The 27918-nt window shown below is 43.8% G+C and overlaps 1 protein-coding gene across 3 annotated transcripts in view; it reads right to left on the minus strand.

Annotated features, from left to right (window-relative positions):
* The window catches only part of l3mbtl4 (L3MBTL histone methyl-lysine binding protein 4), a 262599-nt gene that overhangs the window by 159019 nt on the left and 75662 nt on the right, over nt 1-27918 (minus strand). For all 3 annotated transcript variants that reach the window (XM_078398236.1, XM_078398234.1, XM_078398235.1), the window contains 5 exons: nt 24131-24245; nt 20428-20522; nt 4589-4693; nt 2135-2270; nt 1164-1255 (listed from right to left, as the gene is read on the minus strand). In XM_078398236.1, the coding sequence (XP_078254362.1) occupies nt 1164-1255; nt 2135-2270; nt 4589-4693; nt 20428-20522; nt 24131-24245 (543 nt within the window). The remainder of the gene's footprint in view (nt 1-1163; nt 1256-2134; nt 2271-4588; nt 4694-20427; nt 20523-24130; nt 24246-27918) is intronic.

A 27918-nucleotide genomic window follows, 5' to 3' on the forward strand; every position in this document is an offset into this window, starting at 1 on the left:
TTAAGGATAAGGGGGAAGTCTTTTAGGACCAAGATGAGAAAACATTTCTTCACACAGAGAGTGGTGAGTCTGTGGAATTCTCTGCCACAGAAGGTAGTTGAGGCCAGTTCATTGGCTATATTTAAGAGGGAGTTAGATGTGGCCCTTTTTGCTAAAGGGATCAGGGGGTTTGGAGAGAAGGCAGGTACAGGCTACTGAGCTGGATGATCAGCCATGATAATATTGAATGGCGGTGCAGGCTCGAAGGGCCGAATGGCCTACTCCTGCACCTATTTTCTATGTTTCTATGTTTCTATAGCGGAGTCAGGGGATATGGGGAGAAGGCAGGAACGGGGTACTGATTGAGAATGATCAGCCATGATCACATTGAATGGTTGTGCTGGCTCGAAGAACCGAATGGCCTACTCCTGCACCTATTGTCTATTGCCTATTGTCTATTGTCTATTGTCTATTGATACGGTGTGAAAACAGGCCCTTAGGCCCAACTTGCCCATTCCAGCCAACATGTCCCAGCTACACTAGTCCCAACTGCCTACGTTTAGTCCACATTCTTCCAAACCTGTCGTATCCATGTATCTGTCTAACTATTTCTTAAATGTTGGGATAGTCCCTGCCTCAACTACCTCCTCTGGCAGCTTGTTCCATACATCCACCACCCTTTGTGTGAAAAAGTTACCCCCTCAGATTCCTATTAAATCTTTTCCCCTTCACCTTAACCTATGTCCTCTGGTCCTCGATTCCCCTACTCTGGGCAAGTGATTCTGTGCATCGATCTGATCTATTCCTCACATGATCTTATACACCTCTATAAGATCACACCTCATTCTTCTGCGCTCCAAGGAATAGAGTCCCAGCCTACTCAACCTTTCCCTATAGTTCACATCCTCTAGTCCTGGCAACATTCTCGTAAATCTTTTCTGTACCCTTTCCAGCTTCCAGAACATTTTCAGGATCAATGCTGGGTTACTTGAATAGTGGCAGATTATTGACTACTTCCATGCCATGAAAATATTTTTTATTTTGCATGAGACATCCTTGTGTGGATGGGGTTCTTGCAACTGAGTTTATTTAAGTAGTTATCTGTAAAATCAATGGTACAAAGAGAACAAAATACTCAAGTCAGTGAGAACACATTTAACATAAAATTAAATAGAAAAACTTACTGTATTCTGAATTTTAAAAAGATTCTTTGGGGCTGATTGGGCCTTGCAGATTTTTAAATAGCTTGCCCAGTTAAACTCTTCTTCCTTGTGGCCTGAAAATGAAATCAAAACCCTGTCAATAAAGGAAAAATGAACAGGGCAATGTAATCATTATCATCATATACTGCACAGTTCTGAGAAATCAGATTTGTTCCATTCTGGGCACCTTGTTACAGGAAAGACGTTGTCAAGCTGGAAAAGGTGCAGAGAAGATCTACAAGGATGTTGCCAGGACCTGAGGGCCTGAGCTATAGGGGGAGGTTGAGCAGGCTAGGACTCTATTCCTTCGAGCGCAGAAGGATAGACAATAGACAATAGGTGCAGGAGTAGGCCATTCGGCCCTTTGAGCCAGCACCGCCATTCAATGTGATCATGGCTGATCATTCTCAATCAGTACCCCATTCCTGCCTTCTCCCCATACCCCGTGACTCCGCTATCCTTAAGAGCTCTATCTAGCTCTCTCTTGAATGCATTCAGAGAATTGGCCTCCACTGCCTTCTGATGATGGGTGATCTTGCAGAGGTGTCCAAAATAACGAAGGAATAGATTGGGTAGATGCACAGAGTCTCTTGCTTAGAGTGGGCAAGTTGGGCCAAAGGGCCTGTTTCCACACTGTATGACTCTATGACTTTATAAATCAAAATAATGCAAATCAGATTGGATCATTTTTTTGGCAGCAATCAGTTCACTATCTACAATTGCCTGACCAAACTAATCCTTTTTTTTCTCTTACATGACAAAAGGTTGAATCTGACTTTCCAGATAAATTAAGAATGATCCAGGTAATTAATCTAATTTCTGCACCTGCAGAGGCAGCTGCCACTAAATTCGATGTAGCATGGGTTTCAAACATGAGAATGACACATTCTTCATTGCATTTTAACTTAGTAATATAAAATATGTTATTTCTTTCTCTCGTTGAGTTACCAAACCTTTAGGAGGATGCAGTTTGTGATTGGTCTTTTCACACCATCCAATGGGACGGACATCAGGAGAGTCATTGTTAATCCAGAAATCGAAACATTCAGAATATCCATCAAAATGAAGCCTCAGGCGAACACCACATACCTAAAGGAAACAGTCAAGATAAAGCAATGCACATTGACAAAACTTCACCAAGTGATTGAAAATTCTACTGTTAAAGGCTTGTCCCATCTACAAATTTTTTAAGGCGACTGCCGGCGACTGTCAAAGTCATAGCAGAACACCAAAATTTTCTTTTACCCTACGATAATGACCACGACAATGCCGAGTCAGGACGATACAAGTTACTTTTTTTGTGAAACCAGACCCTGGCTAAGAGATCACACCGTCTTCGGAAACATCGCAAAATTCCCACGCTTACCTAACCGTCAAACTGTCGCCTCCAATCTACCTGTCAAATGTCCTGACGGTAAATAAATTGGTTAAACAAAACTATCTTCTGGTATCTTCAAATGCCTTTTCTTAATTTAATATTACGTGCTTCTAAATGCATCTGCGACAACCTAGCAAACCTGGGGACAGCATGCGACAGCGCCCGCAATAAGCTACGATACCTGGCGACAAGCCAGCTGTCGCCGAGAAATTTCTATCTGGAATTTTTTTCCGTGACGCGCCGAGATCCGCTACGATTCATTGAAGACTCCTCACGATCATGCCCGCGACACCCTGGTGAACGTTCGGTGACAGCCTAGTCGCCGGCAGTCGCCTTAAAATCGCCTAAGTGGGACAGGCCCTTTATAATCACTTCAAGTTACATTTCAGCATATATTTCATTAGAGGGATCAAATTTAGAGATCTATAACCACGGACAGGATCCAATTATTTTGTGTGTGTGTGATCAGCAAGACTGCTATTTTAAGCATTTCCTGTAATCTGAATAATAGCTGTGACTAATTTTCCATTTTTACATCCAGAAGCCAAACAATAACCTTAAAAGAGTAGACACAGGTACTCTGGATAGTAGGGAACACCCATCAAAATCTGGAGGACTCCATTAGTGAAGTGCATTTTGGTGTTTCCTCCATGCATTTGGTGCTGGCATTATTTGATAATTGGCATGTAACTGGAAAACCCTAACATGGCATTATTTTGAATAGGAGAAGACCAATTGTCTTTGGAACATAGTACAGTGCAGCACAAAAAATGGGCCCTAAGGCACACGACGTCTGTGCTAAAAATTATGCCAATTTAAATTATTCCCTCCACAGTCCAGATACCTCCATTCCCTACCTGTTCACGTGTCTGCCTGTGCCTCAGATATATCTGCTTCCACCACACTTGGCAGCACACTCCAGGCATCTACCACTCTTTGTGTGAAAAACATGCCCTGCACATCCCCTTTAAACTTTCCCCCTCTCACCTTAAAGCTATGCCCAATAGTATTTGACATTTGCACCCAGAGAAAAATAGTCTGAATATCTACCCTATCAATGTCTCCCATAATTTTCTGTACTTCTGTCAGGTCACTTCTCAGCCTCGGATGCTCCAGAGAAGACAATCCCAGTTTATCCAATGATTCTGTACGGTTAATACTATCTAATTTAGGAAACATCGCGGTGAATCTCTTATGTACCCTCTCCAAGCTTCCAGATCCTTTCTGCAATACGGTGACCAGAACTGCAGTGAATACTCCAAATGTGGCTTAACCCAAGTTTTTATACAGCTAATTTCCTTGGCCAAATATGCCAAACATCTTCTCTATTGTTTTACCATTTTCATGGAACTATGGACTTGCACACTAAGATTCCTTTGTACATCAATGCTGTTAAGTATTACTGATGTGCATTCTACTTATTGGAAAATGTTAAGGGTCTTGTCATTTATTGTAAAGTTTCCTCTGATATTTAACCTCCCAAAGTTCAACATCTCATATCTGGCTAGATTAAACTCCATCTGCCACTTCCAACTGTTCTATTTGCTGCTGCATCCTTTGACAACCTTCCCCACTATTGACCACCATGCCACTTTCCGTGTTATCTGCAAACCTACAAATTAAACCACCTATATTTTTGTCCAAATCACTTATACATATCACTGGGCAACAATAGAGGTCCCGACATAGATTTTTCTGATCAGTGGATATCCAAATATCCTAATAGTTTGTCACTATACCCCTAAAATCTATTGCACTTTATCCTGAGTTCATAAACATTAAATATTACAGAGTAGCTGGTATTCTTCACCTTCTCTTGTAAAGTAAGTCAAGGCCACTTAATCCCACAGTGCCTAACTTGATCTCTGACAATAATGCTTATATATATATATATATATATATATATATATATATATATATATATATACATAAAATGATTATATATATATATATAAGATTCATAACATAAGAAGATCAGCACATAATTACAACATTTATTCAGCAGATATTCATGAATATATAATCTTACCTCTGTTACTGACAACACACAGAACACGGAGGGATGTCGAGGGTCAATACCTTCCAATTTCATGCCTACTTTAAATCCAATTTTATTCTGTGGAACTAATTGAAACTGTAAAGAAAATATATACCATTATTTGCTCTCCATGGTTGTTTGCAAACATTGGCATGGCAAAAAGACTATTCATTGTTTACATGTCAACTCTACCCTAGATCTGGATCTACAGGTGCAACGTAAACTTGGCATAAGTGCAACGTAAACTTGGCATAAGATATTATGCATAACTTTACTGGCCTCCCATTTTCTACTAACACAGCAGATCAGAATTCCACATGGACATTTCCACAACTGCCCTCTGTGCCTCTCTCAGCATCCAACAAAGAAGCATCTATATCGCTAATGCATCATCATTCTCCATCAGAGATCAACTTTTCGATTGGTGTGAGGAAAGAGCTAATCTTAACCTTATTCCTGCCACCACCACCACCACCTCAGAAAACTGTTCATGATTCAATTGTTATCTTACTACCCCATTCAATGCCCATTTATTTGTGAAGAAGGGTCCTGCAAGTCATAACCTTTCATGGACACAAAATGCTGGAGTAACTCAGCGGGACAGGCAGCATCTGGAGAGAAGGAATGGGTGATGTTTCGGGTCGAGACCCTTCTTCAGTCTGAAGATCTGCAACTTTTTCACCCAGAGAGTTGTGAATTTGTGGAATTCTCTGCCAGAGGGCAGTGGAGGCCAAATCACTGGATGGATTTAAAAGAGAGTTAAATAGAGCTCTGGGGACTAGTGGAATCAAAGGATATGGGGAGAAGCTGGGCACAGGTTACTGATTGTGGATGATCAGCCATGATCACAATGAATGGCGGTGCTGGCTCGAAGAGCCGAATGGCCTCCTTCTGCACCTATTTTCTATGTTTCCATGTCCCGAAATGTCACCCATTCCTCCTATCCAGAGATGCTGCCTGTCCCGCTGAGTTTCTCCAGCAATTTGTGTCTATCTGCAGTCCCCTCCTACACATAACCTTTCATACTTCCTTCTGGCATAGAAGGACACTCAGCCCATCAAGCCTGTGTCAGCTTTCAATGCAACCCCATTACCCTATTGATTTCTCAGTAATGTAATTTCTCTCACATGCCATCGCCTCCAATTCTCCATTAATACTTGGGGTAGTTTACGATAAATAATGGCCGTACCAACTAACGTCTTTGGAATGTGGGATTATCGGTGCGGGGGGGGGGGGGGGACGGGCACCGGGGAAACCCAGTTGGTCACATGGAGAAGGTGAAAAGTCCGCACAGGTAGGTTGCAGTGAGATTAGGATTGAATCTGTACTGCTGGGACTGTCATGCAGCAGAACTACCTGCTGCAGCAATTTGAGGAAGGATATTCATGCTATTGAGGGCGTGCAGCGTAGGTTTACTAGGTTAATTCCCGCAATGGAGGGACTATCATATGTTTGATAGACTGGAGCGACTAGGCTTGTATACACTGGAATTTAGAAGGATGAGAGGAGATCTTATCGAAACGTATAAGATTATTAAGGGGTTGGACACGTTAGAGGCAGGAAACATGTTCCCAATGTTGGGGGAATCCAGAACAAGGGGCCACAGATTAAGAATAAGAGGTAGGCCATTTTAGAACTGAGATGAGGAAAAACGTTTTCAGTCAGAGAGTTGTGAATCTGTGGAATTCTCTGCCTCAGAGGGCAGCGGAGGCCAATTCTCTGAATGCATTCAAGAGAGAGCTAGATAGAGCTCTTAAGGATAGCGGAGTCAGGGGGTATGGGGAGAAGGCAGGAACGGGGTACTGATTGAGAATGATCAGCCATGATCACATTGAATGGCGGTGCTGGCTCGAAGGACCTGCACCTATTGTCTATTGTCCCTTATGTCTATTGTGATTTGACGCATTGAAAGTGCAGCTTTTAGGCGCTGATATCGTGCAGTTTACTGACCCCTCCCATTTGATTTATCTCCCCAGCCTAAACTGCCATGTCCATATTACCAAATCGCTGCATGATTTATAAAAAGTTCTGAATTGATTTCATGATTTTTAAAATACTTTGATCACTATATTTATATTTTCATGATAATTTAGCAGTGAGTAGGAGATAAGGTTGACTGTTACTTTTTATCTGAATATATGTATAGCATCAGATTGAAAGTTAAATGACTCAAAAGTGTTATTTTTCTCCATTTGGATATTACCAATTAAGTAATTTGAATTTCATCATTTTACTCAAATTTGTGTCAATAAACAATTCAGAAATTGACAGTAGCAAATAATTTGCGAAGCATGATTTTCCAGTCTTCATTCCCTGCAATTAAGGTGCCATTGCAAACCAGTACTGCATGTACAAAAGATATTAGAAAAATATACTAATATTTCATGATCACACCTGATTCTGGCCTGGATGTGCAGTCTGTGAACAAATAGTAATTGTTATCAGCCTTTAGGAAGCTATCCACACAGATTTAGTTGGCTGGGTGGGTTTAATTTCCCATTTAAATGCATTGGGTAAAGGTGTAACCATGAAGCTAAAACAAATGAACAGACACAAACCAGGAAACAAAATAAAGCCCAATTATTAGAATATTGATTGAAAAAGGAGAAAAGCTAAATCAGAAAAGCTACCATCCAGATGAATGGTAGTACATGCATTTATAAAAATATCAGAAACAAATTTTAAGAAGTTACTTTAAAATCCATACAACTTTAAAGTTTTTTTTTGGCATTAAATAGACAGTCATAATTTTCAGAGCCAGAGTAGTTACTCATTCGTGCCTTAACATGGCATTTGAAACTTAATGTGTACTTTTTCAGTAGTTGTTAAAATGAGAATGGTTAGTAAAAATGTCAGAATCATTCACAGGGATTCAAGGCCATTATCATCATTTTCTGATTTAATGGTTGCAAGCTCTTACAGTATAAAACAGCAGATGCATGACTGAACCTAAAACGACAGTGGGGTGAAGTTTAGATGTAAGCTGAAAAATAAAATTAATTAGTCTCAAAGACTAGAGAACAGGTCAGCCAAATAGTAAACAAAACCAATCAGAAGAGAGAGGGAACGGGAGAGGTTTTCCCTGGATAAGTAGTCTAGTAGTGAGGGGTCACTGTTTCAAAATAAGGGTAAGGCAAGTAAAGTGAAGACACATTTTGACACTTAAAGCTTAAATCTTTGGGATTTACTACCCAAGCAGTTTATGAAGCCTGATATTGATTACATTCAAAACAGACATTACCAGATTCTCAGATATCTGGAGGAATCAAGAGGCATTGTCCCGATGCAAGAGATCAGCCATGATTGTTGAATGACAAGGAGGTTAAAATGGCCTATAGCTTGTCCTATTTGTCCTTCTGTTATGCTATCTTTGAAGTGTAAAGAGACCACAAAATGAATCGGGAGGAGGGAGGGTGGGGGAGGGGGAGGGAGGGGAGGGGAGGGGAGGAGGGAGAGAGGGGGGAAGGGGGAGTGGGGGAGAGGGGAGCAGAGTTGAGGAGAGAGGGGGGGGGGGGGGGGAGGGGAGGGTGCTGCACCATTGCAGGAGAGGTTTGGGCCCAATGGGTCCACTTGGTCTAGTCTATATACTAAAACTCTCGTTTGTTTGTTTGTTTGTTCCTGAACTACAGCCAAAACGGTACACAGTAGCACAATAATTTTAGGCCAAGCTTACTCATCGTCATCCCTTTGGTGCTAATGAAAGACGTTTCATTGAAATCGGTGTTATATTTTTTAAGTTATTCACATTTTAAATTTTAAATCTATCTCCTAGGGAGGGAGGGGGAGGGATGGAGGGAGGGGAGGATAAGGGGGGGTTGAGGGGCTTGGAGTGGGGCGGAGGGGAAGGGGAAATGGGGGGAGGCAGGGTGGAGGTCTAGTATATGACAAAAAAACACTCTTGGCTCGACTTGACCCACTGAGTTACTCCAGCACTTTGTGTCTTTTTTTTTAAATCACTAGAGTATTTTATATGTAATCTTATTGACAAAACGAGGACAAAATCAATGGGGTTGAAGAAAATTTCTTAATTGTTTTTTAATTATTTTCATTCCCATTGTTTTTCTGGATCTACACATTAATCCTGAACAAATTAATTAATTTCCAATTAAATCAATATATTATGGCGAGTCCGAAACTTGTAAGTTGTAGACGAAGTTTATTGCAGCCGCAATACACGAATACAAAGCCAAAACAACAAGTTACAGGACAACCAATATAAACTTACTGTCTTCCTTGAAGACTTCGCCGAACTGGCTAAATCGGGCGCCAAACGCGCACCTGACATCGCTGGCCAATCAGCGATGTCGTTCCCTGGACCAATCCCCACGGTCGCGCTCCCACGTGACCTCGCTGGCCAATCCGAGGGTTCGACGACCTGGACCATTCTCTATGGTCGCTACATGACCCCCCCAGAACCCGAGGTGCGGAACCTAGCAGGGAGCCGGATTTCGCGACCATAACGAGTACGGAGAGGGACAGCCTGAACCACAGGAGCCGGAGGTTCCGGACTTGGTGGAACAGCCGGCACGGGAGGTTCTGGAGGAACTACCGGCACAGGGGGTCCTAGAGGAACTGCCGAAACGGGGGGTCCTAGGGGAACTGCCGAAACGGGGGGTCCTGGAGGAACTGCCGGAACGGGGGTTTGTGGACTGGGCGGAACTAACGGAGGTCGGCCTCTTCTAGGGGTTTGACCGACCAGGACTGGTTGATCCGGGTCCAAATGGGCAGGTTTGAGCCGGGACACCGAGACGAGTTCACTCTTGCCGCCCATGTCTAAGGTGAAAGTAGCCGTTCCCTTACGTAAAACCCGGAACGGCCCTTGATAGACTCTCTGCAACGGGGCGCGATGGGCATCTTTACGCAAAAAAACAAACTCACAGTCCATCAGGGAAGACGGTTCATGTACCATAGGACACCCATGACGTGAAGTTGGTACTGGAGCCAGGGAGCCCACCCGTTCCCGGAGAGATGCTAACGCTGCTGGGACTGTAGGGAGCAGGGCTGAAGGGTCCGGAAACAGATCTCCGGGTACTCGAAGGGTCGAGCCATATACCAGCTCTGCGGACGACGCACCGAGATCTGGCTTAGGAGCAGTCCGGATGCCCAAAAGAACCCAAGGGAGTTGGTCTACCCAGTCCGGGCCTTCAAGCCTTGCACTGAGGGACGCCTTAAGTTGGCGGTGGAACCTTTCTACGAGTCCATTTGCCTGGGGGTGATATGCAGTTGTGGGTTGTAATTTGGACCCGTACAGTTCCGCCAGCGCGGCCCAGAGGGACGAAGTGAACTGTGGCCCTCTGTCAGTTGTAATAACTGCCGGGACCCCGAAACGAGCTACCCAATGAAGGGCCAAAGCCCTAGCACAAGACGCGGACGAAATATCAAACAATGGGAAAGCCTCTGGCCACCGGGTGAACCGATCCACCACCGTGAGGAGGTGGGTGTAGCCCCGGGAGGAAGGCAAAGGCCCGACCAAATCCACGTGGATGTGGAAAAAACGAAAAGCCGGGACTTCGAAATCCTGTACGGGGGGCTGGACGTGGCGCTGGACTTTAGCGGTCTGACAGGGCACGCAGGAACGTGCCCACCCCGCTACCTGTTTCCGCAGGCCATGCCAGACAAACCTCACTGCCACCAAGGCAGAGGTGGAGCGGATGGACGGGTGCGCCAGCCCATGAATGGCATCGAAAACCCGGCGCTGAAGGGAGGGCGGTACTACCGGCCTGGGACGAGGAAGAGAAACATCGCACCAGACTTTCGTGCCCTCCGACCCACAAGCTACCTGGGCCAACTTCAATCCCGAAGTGGTGGACTGGTACGTCGAAACGGTATCCGCCAGGAGCTGTGCCTCCGCGAGCTCCTGGGGATCCACTTCGCAGTCCACCGCCGAAATAGGGGGAAAAGCAGGTCTAGACAGGGCGTCCGCAACGGCATTAAGCCTACCCGCGATATGACGGACATCTGTGGTAAATTCGGAGATAGCAGTCAGGTGCCGCTGCTGGCGGGCCGACCATGGGTCAGACAATTTCAAAAAAGCAAATGTTAATGGCTTGTGGTCCGTAAAGGCCACAAATGGGCGGCCCTCGAGGAAATACCTGAAATGACGGACAGCTAAATAGAGAGCTAGAAGCTCCCGGTCAAATGCGCTATATTTCAGCTCGGCCGAATTTAGTTGCCGGCTGAAAAACGCTAAAGGCTGCCAACGGCCACCAACCTGCTGCTCCAGAACCCCACCCACCGCCACGTCAGAGGCGTCAACCGTCAGGGCCGTGGGGGCGGAGGGGCTCGGATGGACCAACATGGTGGCGTCTGCCAAGGCTGCCTTAGCTGCCGTAAAAGCCGACTCTGCGGCCGGGGACCACAACAACTCTACCGGATTCCCTGCAAGGCATTGGAAAAGCGGGCGCAGAACTCGCGCCGCTGCCGGAACGAATCTATGGTAGAAATTAACCATGCCTACGAACTCCTGCAGACCTTTAACTGTGGTGGGCCTGGGAAAAGCCCGGATAGCCTCCACCTTCTCGGGTAAAGGGACGGCGCCGGCAGGAGTAATTCTGTGCCCTAGAAAATCGAGAGCGGGCAGGCCGAATTGACATTTGGAGGGTTGGATAATGAGCCCGTGGTCTTGAAGCCGCTGGAACACGGTCCGCAAATGGGCCTGGTGTTCCTGCACTGAGGGGCTGGCTACCAGGATGTCGTCCAAATAAATAAACAAAAAGGGTAAACCCCGGCCCACGCGGTCCATCAGTCGCTGGAAAGCCTGTGCCGCGTTCTTTAAACCGAAAGGCATACGCAACCATTCAAACAACCCGAACGGAGTAATAGTTGCAGTTTTTTGTATGTCCTCCGGTCGCACCGGAATCTGATGGTATCCTCGCACCAAATCGATTTTGGAAAACACCACCGCTCCTTCCAGGCCAGATGAAAAGTCCTGTAGGTGCGGTATGGGGTAGCGATCAGCCGTGGTGATAGCATTGAGACGCCGATAATCGCCACATGGCCTCCACCCCCCAGATGCCTTGGGGACCATGTGTAACGGCGAGGCCCACGGGCTGTCAGACTGACGGACAATTCCCATTTCCTCCATCTTCCGGAACTCCGCCCTTGCCACCACCAGTTTGTCTGGCGGTAGTCTCCTGGCCCGAGCGAAAACGGGAGGGCCTTCGGTGCGGATGTGATGGACCACACCGTGCTTAGCCGAAGGTGCGTCGAAACGTTGGACGAGCTGCTCTGGGAACTCTGCCAGAATCGCAGCATACGAGTCGGGGGCCGCGACGACGGCCTGGACAGTAGGGCTGGGCGAGGAGGCGATTGTCGGAGCGACGTGCTCATCTTCGGCAGAGGGTCGGAGGTCGTTACCGCGGACATCAGGAACCAGTGAAAAGGCCCAGAGAAAATCTGCGCCCAGGATCGCTTGTTTGACGTCGGCTATGATGAATGGCCATTCGTACGTGCGGAGGCCTAACACAAGGGACATCTTCCGTGTACCGAAAGTGCGAATTGGGCTGCCATTAACCGCGATGAGGGTGGGACCTGTCTTACCCGATCTGGTTTCGAGGTCGGTCGGCGGCACTATGCTGACGATGGCTCCCGTGTCGACCAAAAATTCTGTGTCCGTGAATCGATCATGGACATAGAGGCGCCGGTTCTGGCCAATCGTAACTGCCCTTATGTACGATCGGCCGAGGCATTTCCCGCGAAGGTACAAGGCAAACGACAGTTGCGGGATTCTTTACCCCATCGTAGGTGATAATAGCACCAGCCGCGCTTGTGCGGATCTTTTTGGCGGGCTTTCGGAGAATTGGCGGGAGACGTGGCGCCATCTTGCTGTCGCTGTGGCGTGGTCACCGATGTCGAGACTTTGTTGATCGAACCACTTGCCTTGTTTTTTGCCGCCATGAGCGCGTCCGCTTTCGCTGCATATGCTTCGGGGTCCTTAAAAGAACAATCCGTAAGCAGCAGTCGGACATCCTCGGGAAGTTTCTCGCGGAATGCCTGTTCAAACATCGGGCAATCCGTATGCTCACCGGCTAGCACCATCATTTCGGCCATGAGGACGGAAGGCAGTTTGTCTCCAAGCTCCGGTAGGTGCAGAAGTTTTGCCGCACCACCATGCTTATTTAACCCGAAGGTTCGCAGTAATACCTTCTTCATGGTTTCATACTTGTCTTCCGCAGGTGAATTTACGATGAACCGCATCACGCGCTTGGTTGTGTCCGGCGATAGAGCGCTGACGAGGTAGAAGTACTTCGTGGAATCGTCCGACACCTTCTTTATATGGAATTGGGCCTCGGCGTGGATAAACCAAGCTTGCGGTGCGTACGTCCAAAACAACGGTAGATGAACGCCTGCTGCGCTTGACTCCGGTGTGCCCTGCTCGGTCATCGTCAACGAGGCGTCGGGTTCCTCTCAGTCGGTGATCGTCCAGATCACGTTCGGGGTCACCAATATGGCGAGTCCGAAACTTGTAAGTTGTAGACGAAGTTTATTGCAGCCGCAATACACGAATACAAAGCCAAAACAACAAGTTACAGGACAACCAATATAAACTTACTGTCTTCCTTGAAGACTTCGCCGAACTGGCTAAATCGGGCGCCAAACGCGCACATGACATCGCTGGCCAATCAGCGATGTCGTTCCCTGGACCAATCCCCACGGTCGCGCTCCCACGTGACCTCGCTGGCCAATCCGAGGGTTCGACGACCTGGACCATTCTCTATGGTCGCTACAATATCAATCTGTATTTGTATTACTGTTGAGCCTGTCACAAGAGAGGAGCATGTTTTGACAAGCCGATTTATTTGTCTTCTTGATTTTCCCTGCCGTTTCCTGGACTATCATTAGTATTTTGGCTTATGAAGAAATCAAGCAGAATAATAATAATAATAATGCATTACATTTACATAGCGCTTTTCATACACTCAAAGACGCTTTACAGGGATTTAAAGAACATAGGGAAGTGAATAAATAGATAAATAAGTAAACGAACAGAGAAAGGAGACAGAAGGTGAGGTGACCTTCAGTGGTTGAAGGCAGTACTGAACAGGTGAGACTTCAGTGATGTTTTGAATGTTGTGAGTGAGGAGGAGTCTCTGACGGTTTGGGGTAGTGAGTTCCATAGGGTGGGAGCAGCGATGGAGAAAGCCCTGTCCCCCCAGGATCTGAGTTTGGTCCGGATGGGGGGGGATAGGAGATTGGCAGCAGCAGAGCGGAGGGTGCAGGTGGGAGTGTGCCTGTGGAGGAGGTCAGTCAGGTAGGATGGGGCCAGGTTATGGAGGGCTTTGTAGGTCATGAGGAGGATTTTGTACTGGATTCTCTGGGGGATGGGGAGCCAGTGGAGTTTGTAAAGGACGGGGGTGATATGGTCACGGATCGAGGTGTGTGTGAGTAGACGGGCAGCGGAGTTTTGAATGTATTGAAGTTTACTGATGATTTTTGAGGGTGCGCCATAGAGGAGGCTGTTGCAGTAGTCCAGACGGGAGGTGATGAAGGCGTGGATGAGGGTTTCTGCAGCTGTGGAGGAGAGGGATGGACGGAGACGGGCAATGTTTTTGAGGTGGAAGAAGGCTGTCTTTGTGATGTGTTTGATGTGTTTGTCGAAGGAGAGGGTTTGATCAAAGATGATTCCAAGATTCCGGATGTGAGGGGAGGTGGATACTGGGAGACCATCAATATTGAGGATGAAGTTTTGGGTGAATTTGGTGAGCGTTTTTGGACCAATGATGATGATTTCAGATTTGTTGCAGTTGAGTTTGAGGAAATTTGATTGAAGCCAAGATTTTATTTCAGTGATGCAGTTTGTCAGTGTAGAGTGTGTGGTGGTGGAGATTGACTTGGTGGAGATGAGGAGCTGGATATCATCGGCGAAGCAGTGGAAGTTGAGACCATGACGGCGGATTAATTGACCAAGGGGGAACAGGTAGAGGATGAAGAGGAGGGGGCCAAGGACTGAGCCTTGGGGGACACCTTGGGGGAGGGGAGCGGTGGGGGATTTACAGTTGTTAATGGAGATGAACTGGTGCCTGTCAGAGAGGTAAGATTTGAACCAGGATAGGGCTGTGCCGGTGATGTTAAAGGAGGTTTCAAGTCGGGTGAGGAGAATGGAGTGATTTATGGTGTCAAAGGCGGCGCTGAGGTCAAGTAGGATGAGGATGTTGAGGTTGCCAGCGTCGGAGGAGAGGAAAAGGTCGTTTGTGATTTTGAGGAGCGCAGTTTCAGTACAGTGGTTGGAGCGGAATCCGGATTGGAAAGTTTCATACAGGTTATTGGTAGAGAGGTGATATTTGAGTTGGGAAGCTACATCACGTTCCAAAACTTTGGACAGAAAGGGTAGGTTGGAGATTGGTCTGAAGTTGTTTGGGGTGTCAGGGTTGAGACCAGGTTTTTTCAGAATGGGGGTGACAGCAGCGATTTTGAGGGATGGCGGGACGATGCCAGTGGACAGGGAGGAGTTTATTGTAGCATTTCCAGACCAGATAGCAACAAGTATAACAATAGTAAGTATTTAAATTAAATTTTCATAGAAACTTTATTTTAATTACGTTTGCCCTTAGATTTAATAAAAAGCACTGAAAGATTTCAGTCCCTCAAGAGAATATTTTTATTTATGTTTGCAATTAGTGTACAAGGGTTTTATGCCCTTAAAAATACATTAATATTAAATATATGTTACTATACTCTTGTACAAGCAGGAAAGTCATATTTATATTATGGAAGCTCAAATGGCAAATATCGGGCATTTTACCTTCACAGAAACAATTTGAGTTACCTTCCTGCACTTGAATTTCAATGAATGTAGCAATTGTCACCCAGACATTATCTGCTACATGACTGCTGGTTGCTTTGGAAACTGCAAGAATGATTAATTGAAAATCATCTGGGAATGCAAATCGGCAGAGAAGTTTTCAGCTGAGTTTTTAGGTCACAGTAATGTGAAATAACAAATGATGATCATCCTTTTTATGTTAAAATAAACAATGATTGCATTGTGTTGCTAAGGAACCATGCATTGGCCAGACAACTGAATCAAAAAGTTATTGGGTGATAATAATGCAATAACATTCTTTTAAAAAAAAATACTCTCATGATTTTGATTTGGTCACAATAAATTCATGTTCATAAATTCTTGGAGCAGAATTGGCCCATTTGGCCCATCAAGTCTGCTCCGCCATTCAATCATGGTTGATCTAACTTTCACTCTTAACCACTTCTCCAGCTTTTGCCCCATAACCCCTGTACTAATCAAGAATCTGTCGATCACACCTTAAAAATATCCTGAACTTGGCCTTTTCTTGCTTCTCCTGCGTATCTCCTCCATCCCTGCTCCAAGAAAAACACCTTTGGTCCCTCAAACTCATTAAATGATAACTTAATTTGTCTACTTGTTCCTATGTTAGGTGTTTTTGTTTTCTATTTTCAAGAACCATCCTTTCTTCAAGAACTCTTCAAACCCACCATCAGTACACCATTCCCAAGAATGCAACCCTTGACTGCTTAAGCGTGCGAACTACCTCCCTGGACTAAACTGCTCTGCCCCATTGCTTTTCAAAACTGGTACCCATTTCTGATGTACCCATTTCTATGTCTATAGGTTTACCTTCTACCACAATGACTCCAGTGGAAGTCACAAGTTGTGATGGTAACAACATTGTACCATCCCTTGTTAACCCTTCCTTAACCATTGCTTAGTTGACTACACCAACACCTTTCCACTATTGAACAAGTGGGCAAGATTGCACTCGTCTAGACTTAAGCCAGCCAAAGTCTGACCTACAAAGATCTCTCCAACCATTCTCAACTGTAATTATTCGCAAAATGCTGGAGTAACTCAGCAGGTCAGGCAGCATCTCGGGAGAGAAGGAATGGGTGACGTTTCGGGTCGAGACCCTTCTTCTGAACCTGCTGACCTGCTGAGTTACTCCAGAATTTTGCGAATAATTACAGTTGAGAATGGTTGGAGAGATCTTTGTAGGTCAGACTTTGGCTGGCTTAAGTCTAGAAGGGTCTCGACCCGAAACGTCACCCATTCCTTCTCTCCCGAGATGCTGCCTGACCTGCTGAGTTACTCCAGCATTTTGCGAATAAATCGATTTGTACCAGCATCTGCAGTTATTTTCTTATTCTCAACTGTAACACTGGTGTTGGAGTCATCGAGTCATACATATGGAAACAGGCCCTTTGACCAAACCAGGCCATGCCGACCAATATGCCAATCTACACTAGTCCCATCTGCCTGTGTTTGGTCCATATCCCTCTAAACCTTTCCTATCGATGTGCCTGCCCAAATATCTTTTAAATGTCGTTGTAGTAAATGTCTTTTCAATGTTGTTATAGAGTTTACCAAATACATATCGATGGCCTGACTTCGGTTTCTATTTAAAGGTTGTCCTGAACCAACATCATCTGAAAGAAAATACATCAATGATAATGAGCTCTATCACACCACCACTTTTCTCAATTGTTCCAGTCCCATAAGTGTGAGACAGTTTGTCCCAGATCCACTCACCTGGTCAGCAGAAATTTCCTCTAAAGTTTTTTTAGTTTTAGTTTTAGCGATGCAGCATGAAAACAGGCCCTTCAGCCCACTGAGTCCATGCTGACCTTCAATCACCCATTCACACGAATTCTATATTATCCCACTTTCTCAATTTTATTGAGGCCAATTAACCTATAATCCCACATGTATTTGGGGTGTGGAAAGAAACTGCAGTCCATAAGACCGTAAGATATTGGAAGAGAATTCGGCCATTTGATCCATCGAGTCTGCTCCGCCATTTGATCATGGCTGATCTATTTTTCCTACTCAACCCCATTCCCCTGCATTCCCCCCATAATCTTCGACATCCATACTAATCAAGAATCTATCAATCTCCACTTTAAAAATACCCAATGGCTTGGCCTCCAACACTGCCTGTGGCAATGAATTCCACAGATTCAATACACTCTGGCTAAAGAAATTCCTCCACATCTCCTTTCTAGAGGTATGTCCTTTTATTCTGAAGTCCTAGACTCCCCCACTACTGGAAGCATCCTTTCCACATCCACTCTATCCAGGCCTTCCACTATTCAGTAAGTTTCAATGAGGTCCCCCTTCATCCCTCTAAACTCCAGCGAGTACAGGCCCAGAGGCTTCAAGTGCTCCTCATACGTAAACCATCAATCATCTCCCGGATCATTCTTGTGAAACTCCTCTGGACCCTCTCTAATGCCAACACATTTTTCCTTATATACAGGGGCCAAAACTGCTCCAAATATCCCAAATGTGAATAAACTACTAACTCAACATGCAGATATGCAGATTAATATTTTGGGAATCTTGCACCAACATTCTTGTCCCTTTGCACCTCCAATTTCTGAACTGTCTCCTCATTTAGTTAATAGTCTACATCTTTATTCCTTCTGCCCAAGTGCATGATCGTACACTTTGCTACTCTGATTTCCATGTACTTCTTTGCCCACTTTCCCCAATTTATCCAAGCCCCTCTGAAGACTCCCTGCTTCATTAACATTACCTGCCCTCCATCTATCTTCGTAACATTTGCAAATTTGGCTACAAAGTTCACAGGGAGAATGTTCGATCGCCACATGGACAGCATCCAAGGCCAGGATCGAACCCGAGTCTCTGGGACTGAGAGGCACCATTTCTACCAGCTCTGCCCGTGTACCATTTAAAAAAAGAATATTTGGAAACTTTGAATAAACTTTAAATCCTGACCACAAACTCCATTCTCTAGCCACACCCTAATTCCTTCTCCCTGAATCAGACTGTTTGCTTTGATGTCAGGTAAGCCTTTAACAACCTTTGCATACCATTACGACACAACTTCCATCTCATCCATGCCTCAACTGACACTCTTAAGCATGCGTTAGTACTCTGAACTTGACTATTCCAACAACGTGTATAAAATCATGAGAGGAATAGATCGGGGAGATGCACAGAATCTCTTGTAGGGTAGGTGAATCGAGGACCAGAGGACATAGGTTTAAGGTGAAGGGGAAAAGATTTAGTAGGAATCTAAGGGGTAACTTTTTCACACAATGGTGGGTGTATGGAACAAGTCAGCGGATGTAATTGAGGCTGGGACTATCCCAACATTTAAGAAACATTTAGACAGGTACATGGAAAGGACAGGTTTGGAGGGATATGGACCAAACGCGGGCAAGTGGGACTAGTGTAGCTGGGACATGTTGGCCGGTGTTGGGAGTTGGACCGAAGGGCCTGTTTCCACCCTGTATCACTCTATGTTGATTCTATGACTCGATGACAATGCAAAGTGGCTTCCTATCTGGCATCCCCATCTATGTTCATTTAAATCACTGCTTTGGAGAGATCATTAATTTAAGATCATTCACCTCCATCATTAGCCCTGTTTCCCTCTCCACAGATGCTACTTAACGTGCTGACTATTTTTTATTATTTTCTGATTTAGTTACAGATTGTCAGCATATTCAAAAATTGGTTTTGATTTAACTCCAGTGATGGAAAAGCTTTTAAATGCAACAAGAGGGAAAATAAGTACTTGGAGAAATTTAAATTACTAAACAGATTCAAGGACAAATCATGTTTGATTAACGTTAATGGCATTTGATGAGGTGGAAGAGAAGACTGATGAAGAGAACATACAATGTAGTCCATGTGAATTTTCAGGAGTTTGACCAAGTCCCATACCATAGGCTAGTGGCCAAAAAAACATTGAGACATAAAATAAAAATGTGAAGAAGAAATTGATTTAAGGACTGAAAGTAGAAAGTTGTGGAAAACACTTCTTTTCTTCTGGAGTCAGTTACAACAACAGCTTTTTATGATAGATTCCTAAACACTGGTGGCAGCATAATATTTCCCTATTAGCATTTAACACAGAGAATAAAATCATTTTATGTCTTCTGACATTCCCAGTGATCCCACTTTGTTGTTGCAATCCAATATGGTATATTCAGTAGATAGACACGAAATGCTGGAGTAACTCAGCAGGTCCGGCAGCATCTCTGGGGAGAAGGAATGGGCGACGTTTCGGGTCGAGACCCTTCTTCAGAAGAAGGGTCTAAAGAAGGGTCTCGACCCGAAACGTCGCCCATTCCTTCTCTCCTGAGATGCTGCCTGACCTGCTGAGTTACTCCAGCATTTTGTGAATGAAATGCTAGAGTAACTCAGTGGGACAGGCAGCATCTCTGGAGAGAAGGAGTGGGTGACATTTTGGATCGAGACCTTTCTTCAGACCTTCAGATGAATACTTATATACAATGACTGTTGCTATCAGTCTCAAGACTAAATGCAAGAACAGCGATGAAATAGAAAGCCAGACAGAAGGACACACAAATAAACACAAGTTAAAGACACAAAATCAGCTACTTTGCAGAGCAAATTAGAGCAACATGTTCCTGAAATTACAGCAAAAACAAAATCAAAATCTTCTTTTATAAAGCAAGCTTAAACTTGTCATATCCTGGCGCTTCTGTCTACCAATTTTTCATGAGTAGTGTTTGTGCTATGAAAAAAGCCTCACACAAAGACACAAAATGTGCCATTAAAATGTTATCATATCACTTAAATATTAAAATGAAGTATTATTACATGCCCAAATGAAAATTATCCACTCTATAAAATGGTCATACATCAGAAGCAGCTTTAGATGTTAAATTGTGCTTCATTAAATCAATCATAATACTTTGGTCAGTGGACACAAAACTATGAAGTGTGACTCATTTCAGAAATGTGACCTTACAGTTATAAGTCCTTTAAGGATATTGGTAAATTGCATGAATATGATTAAATTAGATAAAGTGAGGTTAGTACATTAGAAATTATTATTCATCCTGAATCCAGACATTAATACCTTATTAAACAGCTTTGGCGGTGCAGCTAATGCCTTTTCTTCTCCCAGATACTTTACCCATGACCAGGGTTTTTTCTTTCCAGAGGGTGGCTTTGCTAATCAGAAAAAGAAATAAAATTTGTCACGGCAAATGAGAAATAAAAGGTTCAGTATTATATTATGCAAGCAAATATGATATTAGAGGAATTAAATTTTATCAGCTTGTCGCAAATAAAATTGGTTCTGGGTAACTGAAAGAGTTCAGCATCATGATTAGGATTACGGATTCATCATTGCAATAACCATAACTCTGATCATGTTACAAAGGCACTCAGGCTCTGTAATGGTGGAAAATAAAGCTCCTCACCTCTTGTTTTTTCACAGCAATTTTACTGATCTAAAATGGTTAATAAATAAATGATCAGCAATTGTTCTGTAATTATAATTTTAATTATTTTTTATTGCTGAAGTGTTAATCTCCACATCAGTTTTGAGATTTTACTCTCAAAACAAATTATTCTGGATCGTATTTTCTAATAGGAAGTCATCTACTATCATCTTAAAACCTCAAATGCTTTGCTATTTCATCAATAATCCATGCTACTGTTTATTTGCAAAACAAATGCTAGTGAAATATATTTTCCCTTCAAACTCTTAATACTAAATTAATTCTCATGGGAATTACTATGTCCCAGCAAAATTGATTTTATCTCTATAGTACTTAAAACACTAATGTCTCAATGTGGTTTGGGCCTTTTCGGATGAGTAACCACTGTGCTATTAGTTTTAAGATAGTTATGGATAGGGACAGAACAGGCCCACGAGTTAGAAATGTTAAATTGGGGCAATGCCAACTTTGAGGGTATGAGACAGGAACTCACTCCAGTTGACTGATGTATGTTGTTTGAACGAAAAGGAACGTCAGAGAAATGTGCTGACAAGAGTTAAAGTGATGCACGTCTCTGTTAGAGTGAAGGGAAAGGTAGGCAAACATAAGGATGCATGGATTGCAAGAGAAATTGATGCTCTGGTTTAGAGTAAGAAGGAGGCATGAGACAGTCTCGGCAGCTGCAATCAAGTACATCCCTGGAGAGGTTTTTGGAACTGAGCAGCAAGTTAAAAATGAAATTAGAAGGGCCAAAAGGGGGCAGGAGATAGCTCTGGCACATAGCATTGAGGATAACCCCAAGAAATTTTATAAATACCTGAAGGGGAAAAGGGTAACCAGATCGAGAGTGGAACCCCTCAGGAATCAAAGTGGTCAACTCGGCGTGGAGCCACAGGAGATGAGCAAGGTCCTCAATGAGTATTTCTCCTCTATTTTTACCTTGGAGAAGGACACGAGGACTGAGGAAATTGGGGCAGTCACTGGATGAGGCTTGAGAGCAGTTTGCTGTTACGGTCGAGGAGGTGTTGAAGGTCGTGACGTGTATGAAGGGAGACAAATCCCCTGGGCCAGATCAGATATATCCAAAGACACTGTGGGAAGCTAGAGAGAAAATTGCAGGAGCCCTGGCTGAGATTTACGAGTCCTCATTAAATACAGGCGATGTGCGGAAGATTGGAGGGTGGCAAATGTTGTGCCTCTATTCCAAGAAGGGCTGGAGGGAAAAGGTTGGGAACAACAGGCCACTGAGCCTAATATCTGTGGGCGGAAAGTTACTAGAGAATATTTTGAGGGATAGGATATATATGTTTTTAGATGGACACGGACTGATTAGGAATAGTCAGCATGGTTTTGTACATGGGAGGTCATGTCTCACGAATCTGATTGAGTTTTTTGATGATGTGACCAAAAAGGTTGATAAAGGCAGGGCTGTGGACATTGTAGATATGGATTTCAGCAAGGCATTTGACAAGGATCTGCATGGTAGACTGCTTTAGAAGGTTAGATCCCATGAGATCCGAGAGATAGCTAAAATTGAAAGAAAAATGGCTTCATGGAAAGAAGCAGAGGGTGATGGTGGAAGGTTTTTTTCCAGATTGGAGGCGTGCCTCAGGGTTCGGTACTGAGGCCATTGCTGTTTGTCATCTATAACAGTGATGTGGATGAAAAAGTACATTGCATGATTGGCAATTTTGCAGAATACACAAAAATGGGTCGTATTGTAAATGGTGAAGATAGTTGTCAAAAATTGTAGCAGGATCTTGATCGGTTGGGCAGGCGGGCTGAGAATTGGTTGTTAGAATTTAATACAGAGAAATGTGAGGTGTTGGATTTTGGGAACTCTAGCATGGGCTGGGCCTACACAATGAATGGCAGGGCTCTGGGGAGTGCTGTAGAGCTGAGGGATCGAGGAGTGCAGGTACAGTTGCTTGAAAGTGGCATCACAGGTAGATAGGGTGGTCAAAAAGGCTTTCGGCACATTGGCCTTCATCAGTCAGAGTATTGAGTACAGATGTTGGGAGGTTATGGTGTGGGTATATAGGACATTGGTGAGACCACATTTGGAGAATTGTGTTCAGTTTTGGTCACCCTGCAAAAGGAAAGATATTAAGCTGGAAAATGCAAAGAGGATTTATGAGGACATTGCCAGTACTTGAGGACTTGACTTGATCCACTCGAGGGAGAGGGTGGGCTGTCTAGGATTTTATTCCTTGGAGTGCAGGAGGCTCATAGAGTTGGAAAAAAAAGTTCATGAGGGGAATAGAAAGGGTAGATGTTTTAGCCAGTCTGGGGGAATTCAGAACTAGAGAACATAGGATTAAAGTGGGAGGGGAAGGATTTAATTAGAACCTGAGGGGCAACTTTATCACACAGAGGTTGGTGAATATATGGAACATGCTGCCAGAGGAGGTAGTTGAGGCATGTAATGTAAAAACATGTAAAAGACATTTGGACAGGTGCATGGATAAGAATGATTTGGAGGAATATGGGCCAAATGCAGGCAGGTGGGACTAGTGTAGATGGGGCATCTTGGTCGACATGGGCAAGTTGAGTCGAAGGGCCTGTTTCCATGCTCCATGACTTTAAGTGACTGCAATCCCACCCAACTGGACAATGATGGCAAAGTTTTGTGGGAGTTCAGGATTGACTGTTCTCATGGCTACATATACACTGGGAAGGACAAGAAAAAATAGATAATGATCATCACAGTTACGCATAATTTGCGACTTCAATAAGACCCATTTCAATATGTGGAAATTGAATTGGAACGAAATGAAGTCAACATTTTGGAAGACATCAACATCAAGGATGTGAAAGTGAAAGGATAGGTTGGAAATGTGGCGATAATTAACAAAACAAATAAATGCTGAAGAATTATTTGACACAGAGACAGTGACTATGACACAGAGACTATGACATAAGTGGCAAATTTACACTAAAGAATGCCTATCTATTAACGACACCTGAATTTTATTCCAATTATTCCAGGCTTATTTTATGAAGTCATGCCAATCAACATGGGTTACAAGCAAAAAAAAGAATTGATTCTAAAAATGATTTAAAAAATAATTTGAAGTAAAAATAACTCACTTCTGATTGCTTGGACTGGACTTTGATTGCAACCATTACAGAGTGTCCCTTGAACCAAGCATGAACAGACCAAAAGAAAATAGCAGCTACAAACATCAGCAACAGATACCAAAAGTTTAATATTAATGATTTAAGGAAGATATAACATAAGGAAGCCACAAATTGAATAACAAGTTACAATAAATGAATGCAACATGCTGCCAGCAAGAATAATGCAATCTGGTTCAAATAAAAAGTATTGAATACCCTGTATAGAAAGCCTGGAATCTGGGTCAGAAAGTCCACTGTTTTTGAAGCTACTGCGGTCTGCCAACACTGCAGGCATTTTAATCTTCATTTTCCCATCACCTTGCACTTCCTCCTGCAGCATAATCAAGTTAACAGTGTTCTACTTGTGAAATGCAGCTACGAAAGAAAGCATCAGAATCTGCCTTTTCTAAACTTGAATTTTGCACCTTGTTTGATAACATCACAAGTGACAGGTCTTCAGTCTCTGTGGTAACAGAAATCATTTATTCTACATTTGGCCAAAACTTATTAACACCCCATGAACACCAAATGATTTTGCAATTTGCACCAGAGAAGCGTTTTTTTTTTGTCACCACACAATAACTTGAAATTAAAATGACCCAAAAGGGCTTTTAATTTTAATCATATCATCACTGTAATATACTATTATATATTTCCCTATCAAATGCTAATGTTGCATGAAATAAATTATGTGCAGAAATATTACATGCAACATTAAGCATGAAGGTTTTAAGCAACATTGCTCAAATACTTGATGAAATTGTCGCCAGCTCGAAGCCTTTAATTCCCGACCAAAGCTCTCACAATTTGCTTGACATAATTCTCTGTAGTTCATGGTAATCAATTCTTATCTCTGAAGATTAGGTTTACACCAAGCTGATCATTTCACTTCTTTAAACCTCTCTTTGCTGCATTTTCAATGTAGATCTTGTTTTCTTTGCTGAAACAATTCTCACATTCTCAGATCATTGTTTCAATTCTTTTATGGTGCAAAATTTACCCAATTACATTTCAGGTTTATATTACTGTAATTATTTTTTAACCATCACAAACATTCAATATAATACTCTACTGTTGCTCCTTTTCTTCTTGGCATCCTGTACATGCAAGTAATGTTGATTTTCGTAATCTTGGGTGGTGTACAAGCTGAGCAGTTCAGCATTTCTTCCAGTTACTCCACCTTTGTTGTGATCTCTCATCATTTTGATGCAGCATTTTGATATACCAACCAGGATTTTCTTCCTCCCTTCCCCCTATCCTCAGCAAATCCACTGCATCATTGATGCCACCTTTATCAAAAAGCAACGCAATGCAACCCATCTGCAGAGAAGGGTTTGGTGACAGCAACGGCAGGGTACAATCTGGAGAATGTTGCACAAAGGGTGACTAAATAGTGTATCTGTTCAGTGAGACATAAAATACTTGTAGTTGTGGAGCCAAGCAAAATAGATATGAGAAATCCACCATTCAAAAGTATTATAAAAATATCTTATCTTGGACCACGGCAGGTGAGAGGTTAGAAGTTGGTAAGAAGCGTTTTGTATCGAAACGTATAAGATTATTAAGGGGTTGGACACGTTAGAGGCAGGAAACATGTTCCCAATGTTGGGGGAGTCCAGAACAAGGGGCCACAGTTTAAGAATAAGGGGCAGGCCATTTAGAACGGAGATAAGGAAAAACTTTTTCAGTCAGAGAGTTGTAAATCTGTGGAATTCTCTGCCTCAGACGGCAGTGGAGGCCAATTCTCTGAATGCATTCAAGAGAGAGCTAGATAGAGCTCTTAAGGATAGCGGAGTCAGGGGGTATGGGGAGAAGGCAGGAACGGGGTACCGATTGAGAATGATCAGCCATGATCCCATTGAATGGCGGTGCTGGCTCGAAGGGCCGAATGGCCTACTCCTGCACCTATTGTCTATTGTCTATTGTGATGAAAGTATAGAGAACAGAATAGGCAGGAGAAAGACAGAGAGAGAGAGGAAGAAATGTTAGATTAAATTTCACTTATTTTAATACAAGAGGGCTGACGGGTAAGACAGATGAGCTTAGGGCATCGATAGGTACATGCGATTGCGACATTGTGGCCATTATGGAAACCTGGTGAAGAGAGGGGTAGGACTGGCAGCTCAATGTTCCAGGATACAGATGCTTCAGGCGACACGGGTGAAGGTAGAGCGAAAGGTTTAGACGGGGTGGAATTTGCTAAATGTGTTCAGGAGTGTTTTCTCCGGCAATATGTAGAGTGCCTCACATGGGGAGGGCAACACTTGATCTTGTCTTGGGAAATTGGGATGGGCAAGAGGATGAAGTGTTCTTGGATGAGCCTTTTGGGAACAGTGACCTCTGTGCTATTAGTTTTAAGATAGTTATGGATAGGGACAGAACGGGCCCACGAGTCAAAGTGTTAAATTGGGGCAATGCTAACTTTGAGGCTGAACAACTCCGGTAGGTTGTTTGAATGAAAAGGAAGGTCAGAAAAGTGTGCTGACAAGAGTTAAGGACATGCAGGTCCCTGTTAGAGTGAAGGGAAAGGTGGGCAAACACAAGAATGCTTGGATTGCAAGATAAATTGAGGCTCCGGTCAAGAGTAAGAAGGAGGCATGAGACAGTCTAGGCAGCTGCAATCAGGTATATCCCTGGAGAGGTGTTTGGAACTAAGCTAAATATGAAATTAGGAGGGCCAAAAAGGGGACAGGAGATAGCTCTGGCAGATAGCATTAAGGACAAACCAAGAGGTTTGATAAATACCTGAATGGAAAAAGGTTAACCAGAGAGAGAGTGGGACCCCCTCAGGAATCAAAGCGGTCAACTCCGCGTGGAGATGAGCAAGGTCCTCAATGAGTATTTCTCCTCTATTTTTACCTTGGAGAAAGACACGGGGACTGAGGAAATTGGGGCAGTCACTGGATGTGGCTTGAGAGCAGTTTGCTATTAGGGTCGAGGAGGTGTTGAAGGTCGTGACGTGTAAGAAGGGAGACAAATCTCCTGGGCCAGATCAGATATCTCCAAAGACACTGTGGGAAGCTAGAGAGAAAATTGCAGGAGCCCTGGTGGAGATGTATGAGTGCTCATTAAATTCAGGCGATGTGCGGAAGATTGGAGGGTGGCAAATGTTATGCCTCTATTCCAAGAAGGGCTGCAGGGAAAAGGTTGGGAACAACAGGCCATCTGTGGGCAGAAAGTTACTAGGGAATATTTTGAAAGATTGGATATACATGTTTTTAGATGGACAAGGGCTGATTAGGAATAGACAGCATGGTTTTGTAGATGGGAGGTCGTGTCTCACAAATCTGATTGAGTTTTTTGATGATGTGACCAAAAAGGTTGATAAAGGCAGGGCTGTAGACGTTGTATATATGGATTTCAGCAAGGCATTTGACAAGGATCCATATATAAGACTGCGTTAGAAGGTTAGATCCCAATGGGATTCAAGGAGAGATAGCTAAATCGAAAGAAAATTGGTTTCATGGAAAGAGGCAGAGGGTGATGGTGGAAGGCTGCTTTTCGGACTGGAGATCTGTCTCAATGATTTGGATGAAAACGTACATGGCATGATTAGCAAGTTTGCATATGACATAAAAGTGGGTGGTACTGTAGATGGTGAAAATAGTTGTCATAAATTGTAGCAGGATTTCGACTGGTTGGGCAGGTGGGCTGAGGAGTGGTTGATGGAATTTAATACAAAGAAATGTGAGGTGTTGCACTTTGAGAAGTCAAACATGAGACCGCACCTGGAGTATTGTGTACAGTTTTGGTCTCCTAATCTGAGGAAAGACATTCTAGCCTTAGAGGGAGTACAGAGAAGGTTCACCAGATTGATCCCTGGGATGGCAGGACTTTCATATGAAGAAAGACTGGATAGACTAGGCTTATACTCGCTGGAATTTAGACTATGGGGGGATCTTATAGAAACATATAAAATTCTTAAGGGGTTGGAGAGGCTAGATGCGGGAAGATTGTTCCCGATGTTAGGGAAGTCCAGAACCAGGGGTCACAGCTTAAGGATA

The sequence above is a fragment of the Rhinoraja longicauda genome, chromosome 4 (genome assembly GCF_053455715.1).
Source record: "Rhinoraja longicauda isolate Sanriku21f chromosome 4, sRhiLon1.1, whole genome shotgun sequence".
Taxonomy (NCBI): Eukaryota; Metazoa; Chordata; class Chondrichthyes; order Rajiformes; family Arhynchobatidae; genus Rhinoraja; species Rhinoraja longicauda.